General features: G+C 48.1%; 1 protein-coding gene across 1 annotated transcript; it reads right to left on the reverse strand.

Moving 5' to 3' along the window:
• Window positions 1-593: 593 nt before the first annotated feature.
• MYL6B (myosin light chain 6B) lies at window positions 594-4792 on the reverse strand. The gene is made up of 7 exons (XM_044677660.1): window positions 4601-4792; window positions 3695-3722; window positions 2857-3000; window positions 2280-2453; window positions 1369-1446; window positions 1198-1235; window positions 594-784 (listed from the first exon to the last, which is right to left on the reverse strand). The coding sequence occupies exons 1-6, from the start codon at window positions 4775-4777 to the stop codon at window positions 1207-1209; spliced, it is 630 nt and encodes a 209-aa protein (XP_044533595.1). The 5' UTR covers window positions 4778-4792; the 3' UTR covers window positions 594-784; window positions 1198-1206.
• Between the last annotated feature and the right edge of the window lie 2492 nt (window positions 4793-7284).

The raw sequence follows: 7284 nt of genomic DNA on the forward strand, positions 1-7284 counted from the left end.
TTCCTTCCTTCCTTCCTTCCTTCCTTCCTTCCTTCCTTCCTTCCTTCCTTCCTTCCTTCCTTCCTTCCTTTCTTTCTCAGCATTTCTGAACCCCTCCTGTGTGACTGTGACCAAGTCACCAAATTCTCTGGGCCTCAGTTTCCTCCTCTTCTGCAAAAGGAAGGGGCTGGACTACACAACGGTTCCAGTTCTATAACTTTAGAGATTAGACACTGTGAAGGACTGCCCGATGTATGCATATGACAACCAGGTAGGAGAGCAAGGTCCTGGAATGTAGTGGCTCTGGACATCATAGATTTAGGGTTGGATCTTAGAAGTCATCTAGTCCAACCCCCCCCCCCTACCCCCACTACCATTTTACAGAGAAGGAAACTAGGGGTTTAAGTGACTAAAGTAAGTTTAAATGACTTTCCTAATGTTACACAACAAACTGTTTAAAACCAGGTCCTGTTCCTCTTCAATCAAGCATTCTTTTCACCAAACCATGGTCCAAGGACCAACAATCATGGTGGGGATGGCCAGGCAGAGAGAGGTTGAAGATGAGCTCTTTGGACTACGCCCAAAACACTACCTCTTCCAAATAAGAGACATACTAGAAGTCCATTACTTTATTATGGAAAATAAAGTGAGGGTAGGGGGATAACAGAGATCATCCATCCCCTTCCTCACCATCCTTCTTTATTCTCTATGCAACAGACATTTTACTAAGTGCCTACTCTGTGCAAGGCACTGGACTTTCATCTCTCCAGGATGCAGGAAAACACTGGCCAGAGAGAAGCAGGATCTAGAGGGAAAGAATGTTTGGGTAGGTGGGTAGTGCCCTGCCACCTGTCACCCCCCAGTCCCTACCCACCATCCTTCAGGAGCAAGGAGAGGGCTGTGTCCTCCCAGGGAAGGGGAAACTGCTGGAAATAGCTCCTATTTCTTCCTCAGCACACTAACTCCCTAAGAGATTGCTAAAGTCAGTATTCACTTCATCTCCCGGGTGAGAAAACAGGGTTATGGAAATGAAATGACCACAACCCATAGGCCTTTTGTAGCCAAGATGGTGCCTTAACCCAAGGACTGGAGTCCAAATTCAGCCACATTTCCAGAGCTCCTTAATGCTTCTGAACCTACCAGTGGGGTAGAGGAAAAAGGTAGGGATAAAACTGAAGAGGTGGGGTGAAGCTGGGACTGAGGGTGGGATCCCTCTACCTTGAGGCTTCAGCTTGACATAATGTGTTTCAGGAAGGCTGTGGAAGGAAGATGAGAGATGGCGGTCAGGAGCAAGCACCACAGTCCTCCCATCTCTCTTTGGCTTATAGGACACACACACATACACACACCCCTCTTTCTTGGCTTCTCCTCTCCCCCCAGTCCTCTCACCCTCATAGTTGATGGAGCCATTGTTGTCTTCATGTCCAGCCAGAAGAGTCTCCACCTCTTCCTCGGTCATCTTCTCCCCTATGTCAGAAGCAGATAAACTTGGAGCCTCCTCCCTTCCACCCCAACATCCCATTTAGAGCCAGTACTCCCTCTTCATCTTATTCTCCAAACTCAGGCACAGTAGCCTTCTTTCTCCCTTCCTCCCCAGTCCCATCCCTAGTCATCCTGACTTTTTGTCTTTCACTGGCCTTTGATGACTCTGGAAGAGAGGGGCCCAAGGACTTTGTACCACTCTGCTTCACTTAAATCCAATTTATGCTGGAGTTTAGCAAAGGACATCACTAGTGATGTCTTTCTGGTCCTCTTCAAGTACAAAGGACACCAACCAGCCTTAGTCCCATGTGTCCCACAATAAATATTATCAGTGCCATGCTTTTGTGAAGCTTTTTCTTCAAAATGACTTCACCTATATTAGCCGAATACCCAGGAAGCTCAAGTTTCATTGTCTCCTGGACAAAGGGTAAAAGTGACTTGCTCAAGGTCACGGCAAATGAGTGGCAGAAGAACTGGAGGCCAAGGCTTCTGATTCATCATCTTTCTACTCTGTACTTCAGCATGTCAGAACATTAAGAAATCCCATAGAGCATGTCCCCTGGAGTTTGGGGTCTTTCCCCTCTTGACTACATACCTAACTATGCATGCTGCTTCAAATAATGCCTCTCCTAGGAACCATCACCATGCCTGCCCTGCCCCTCACAACAATCCCTTTTCCCATAACATACCATCCATGATGACCATGAACCCTTCCCTATGCCCCCTTCTCCCCTTCTCTTGTTCAGCCCGAATCTTTCCTCTAATTCCTCTCTCATCATCTCTACCCATGGTCCACCCTTTTTACCTCTGGATCTTACCCAGTGTGGTGAGGACATGACGGAGTTCAGCCCCCATGACTGTACCATTCCCTTCTTTATCAAACACTCGAAGGCCCTCCAGATAGTCTTCATATGTGCCTTGGTCCCGACTTTTAGCTACTGACTGGAGCATGGGCAGGAAAGTCTCAAAGTCCACACGCTTGGAGTTCAGCTCTGAGGGAGTGGGTGGAGGGGGAAGGAGGGTGCTAAGTGACCCCTTTCTGGGACTCCGAGCTCCAACCCCAATTACCTGTGATCTCTAGCCAGAGGTCAGTCCCTTTAGAACCATCCTGTCCAGCCCATCGGTAACCCTTCTAGACTGTCTCTGATTTTCCTTAGCCCCTTAGACCTTATTATCATCAAATTACAGAAGCTCAGGATTAGTAGGGACCTCAGAGCTCATCTAGTCTGATTCCTACCAGAACCAAATGGCCTCTAGAGAATCCTCAGATCCTGTCACTACCTTGTCCAACATCACTTTTTGGATAAACAACTCACTCATCTAGTGCCTAGTGGCCCCTTTAGGAGGTCCCTCTGCCAACATTCCTACTATCCCTCATTGTTCCTGCAATCTCACCATCATTCTTTGGGTGGCCCAAGACCTTGAGCACCTCGGCATTGGTAGGGTTCTGGCCCAGGGCCCGCATCACATCCCCACACTGATTGTACAAGATCTTTCCATCTCCTATTCGGTCAAACAGCTGGAAGGCCTCTTTGAAGTCTGGGAATGAGGAGGGAATTAGGGTTAGCCAAAGGGTTCCCTCCTCCAGTTTGGAAATTGGGCTCAGAATAATTGACTAAGGTGGAAGGAGGAAGAAATTCCGAGCTCAGAACTAACGTGGAGGGCAGCTCTGAGGCTGTTAAAAAAGATACAGACATCCAGGAACTGATGCAGAGTGAAAGGAGCAGAGCCAGAAGAACACTATACACAGAGTCTGATATACTGTGGTAAAATCAAATGCAATGGACGTCTGTACCAGCAGCAATGCAATGACCCAGGACAATTCTGAGGGATTTATGGTAAAGAACGCTACCCACATTCAGAGGAAGGACTGCAGGAGAGGAAACACAGAAGAAAAACAACTGCTTGAACGCATGGGTCGGGGTGGACATGATTGGGGATGTAGACTCGAAACTACCACACCAATGCAACTATCAACAATTTGGAAATAGGTCTTGATCAAGGACACATGACAAAACCAGTGGAAATGTGCGTCGGCCATGGGTGAGGGGAGTGCGGGGGGTGAAGGGGAAAGTAGGAGCATGAATCATGTAACCATGTTAAAAATGAATATTAATAAATGTTTAAATAAAAAAATTTAAAAAAAGATACAGACACAGGGAGACAGAAAGAGAAGAACATGGCAGGGTATTGGGATACATGGATGGGGGATGGCTGGTTCTGGTCTCCTCACCCTCCAGTTGGTCCTTATTAAACTCGATCTGTGAAGGAAAAGACAGTGTGAAGATGGATGGGGTGCCATGAAACCCCCAGTCCAAGCCAACCCCTCCACCCTCATCCCTTCTAATTGGCAGCCTCTATGGAGTGGCCCAAAGGGACCTAGCTGGGAATTAAGAGTGCCTGAGTCCCATTCCCAGCCTCAAGCCTTGGGAGAATACCAGCAGGGAGTATGTGGGAGGCGAGACCTTCCTGGGAAACAGGGCTAATCCAGCACCACCTGTTGCCCTCCCCCTGGCTCTCCAAGCCCTGCATCCCTCACATAACCCGCAGTTGAACAAAAGCTAAATTTACCCCCACATCCCCAGCTGTGATTGTCTAACAAGTCCCACTCCCAACCCTCCCTTCTCAGACAAACTGCTTCATTCCCTCCCTTTTGGCCTCTTTTCCTGGGCCTTTAAGTGTGAGAATATAGATGACCCCCAGCCCCTTCTTTCCCTCTCCTCCAAAACAGTCCCACACAAAGAATTGAGCATCTCAATTCCTAGATTCTTGGGTTCCCCACATTTCTGTCTTCCACTCCAGGTAGACAGAGGTGCTGCTATCTGCCATAATGAAGAGGCGAGAGGGGAACAGTGAACATGGGAGAAGAGAAATCAGGGTGCCTGGGTTATGTCAAACCACTGATAACCTCATTCTACAAATTTAGTATCTGGCTTCTGAGTTTGTTCTGGGGAAGCTAAGGAAACCCCCACACGATTAGAGTGCTCCATTCGTGCCTCCCCCATTCACCCTACTCCATCTACAAGTCCCCCCCCAACCATTCGTTATCTCTCCAAATCTTTATCTCCTAAAGATCCCTCCCCAATCTCCCATCCATGCCCCCCCCCTTCATCTTGACCCTTATGGCTGGGAGACTCACCACCACTTTGGAGAGGTCAATGGGAGGTTCCTGGGGCTTGGTGGGAGCTGCTGAGGCAGGGGGAGCAGTTGGCTCAACCTTGGGCTTCCCTGGAGGGGCCACTGCTGGCTTGGCAACCAGTTTAGGGGCAGAAGGTCCCAATGGCCTCTTCACTGGGACGTCTTTTTTAGGAGGCATGGTGGATGATGGATGACGGGCACAAGGACAGTGCCTGGAGGGGGCACTCAGTTTAAATAGCCAGGGAGTCTGGGATATCAAGGGGGCGGGAGCACAGATCAGGCTGGGGGGGGGGTGAGGTGGAGGAGAAAGACAAAGACAAAGAAGCCTGTCTGCCTTCTACCTCCCCTGCCTCCCCCAAGCTAGGCCTCCTACCCTAACCTCCTACCCCAAGGTCTCCCTCTCTCTGCTCACATTTCCCAAGGTAGTTTGCCAAGGTGGTGCCCCCTCTGGGGATAAGGGAATAGAAATCTGGGGAAACCAGGAACCAAGATTTAAAGGCAAAGATGAGGAGTTCATCACCCAAACAGAGAGAATTATGGCTTGGAAATGGAGATACTGGCAAGGTGAGGGACAGAAGAGGGCACACACTTTTCAAGCCCTGCAACCCCTCTCCTCCGGGAGAGGCATTTTCTCCCTGGCAATCTCAGTCTCTTGCAGACCAAGAGTGGGAAGCATCTGAGAGGAGGGAAGAATTCAAAGTTAAGGGTGAAGAGTGATCCAAGCATCCTTCCATATCAGACCCCAGGCTATAGAAAGTGGGGTATCAGTGGCCTTCACCTCAAATCCCTGCTGCCTATGCTTCTGGCCCCTATCCAGCTCCAGGACCAGATCTGGTAACAATTGGGATGGGAGGCAGGGAGTAAATTGAGGGAGAGGGAAACTGGATAAGGAAAGGACGGTATGTCATTCTAGGCAGTGGGAGGCTGGGTTTTGTGTTCCAACATGCCACCCCCTTGGCTAGCAAAGGCAAATCGAGGTCAAAGTTAACCCACCCTCATGCCTTGGTCTTACAGAAGGAGCTAGAACTAGTTCTGGGGCCAAGAGACCATAGCAGGGCCATGAGGGAGGAAGAATGGCCGATTCTCTGACCCTGAGAGAACCCAAGAATGAAACCTTAAGGAATTTTCCTATTATTCATTTCACACACACACCAGTATCAGAGCCTCATCCCACTCCCCCAGACTCTAGGCCGGACAGAACCAAACATCAGGGACCGGGTCTTCTGCCCTCTTCACAGACTTAGGTCTGTGCTCAAGGTATCAATTCCGTGAGCATCCAAGGAAGAGGAAAAGAGATGGGGTGAAACAACAAGGCCCAGCTGAAAATTCATCAGGTTTTGGATAAAGTAATTCTGAAGATGGAAGAATCCTGAAGTGATCACCTCTGAGTCTGAGAAGGGGGCTGTGGGAGGAAGGGCAGGGCACCCACAGATAATATCATCAGGAAATCAGTTTGAATTCCTCCAGATCTAAAACTTCCCCGGGGTCAGAAAGGTCCAGGTCTCCTGGTTTCCTCAATCGGTACAGGCTGAATTTCAGGAGGTGCACCCCCACCCCCCACCCCAGGAAGCTACTCCAGTGTTTCTCAGAGAAGATGAACATCTGCCTGAAAATGAGCCCAAGCCCAGAAGACGTGGACCTCGAGGGAGTTGTTTAGACAGTATAGAACCAATGTAAAGCTGAAATGCCCATTCAACTGTCCTAAAAGTTCTGGGTTTTTCATTTAAAAATATTTTATTTTCTTAATTATATGTAATAATAATTTTCAACATTTGTTTTTGGAAATGATAAGATTCATTCTCTTCTCCCTTGCAGAGATGGTAAGCATGTTGAACTGAGTTATACATACATTATCACATAAAACATGCTTCCATATTGCAAACCTAAGTTTTAAGAGATTTCCTCTTAGGCTCTCAGTAGAGTATGACAAAAAGAGCCTGGTCCCTCTCTGAAAAAAAGGCCAGGCACCCTCAAGACCAAACCCACACCCTCTCTTGGAGGGTGAGCCCATTGCTCAAGTGGAAGAGGACAAATGGTCCAGGGCTCACCAGTAGGTAAAATGAGTAGAGAAAGATGAATGACTCGCCCAAGGGCACACAACTGATGAGTGTAGGAGCCAGGATTTCAACCCATTTCTTCTGCCTTCAGATTCAATGTTTTGCACCATAAGGTCTTCCTGGCTCTGACCCCTTCTCTTAAGCCTTAGATACCTCCCAAGGAAAGCAGTTAAGACCTGGGTAAAGGTGAGTAAAAGATGTAGCCCATTCTCTCACAAGATGACTTTGACAGATTCGAGGAAGTGACTGATTCATTCAAAGCGGCCTCTAAGCCGCTCCTCCAATTCCAACGACTATGTCAATGAGTGATTCTAACCAGCCACTTATGGGTTAATTCTGAGCCCGCCCAGCCCCAAAGGACTCTGGGAGTGGCAGTCTTGGCATTCACGGAAAATGTAGTTCTTTTCTCTTAAAATGGTCGATGAGTGGCTGCTTGCAGGCTTTCAGCGTTTAAACCTCTAAACGATTGTTTGGCTTCCAGATTTTTTAAATCACCTACCCTATCAGGAAAAAAAAATTTGAAAAACACCCCCCAAATATGTATACTTATTAACAATACATCATATGCATGTACTGCCTTACGAATCGATTCTATACATTATGAAAGCTTTGCCTGGAATAGAAATTG

This window comes from Gracilinanus agilis, chromosome 5 (assembly GCF_016433145.1).
Source record: "Gracilinanus agilis isolate LMUSP501 chromosome 5, AgileGrace, whole genome shotgun sequence".
NCBI lineage: Eukaryota > Metazoa > Chordata > Mammalia > Didelphimorphia > Didelphidae > Gracilinanus > Gracilinanus agilis.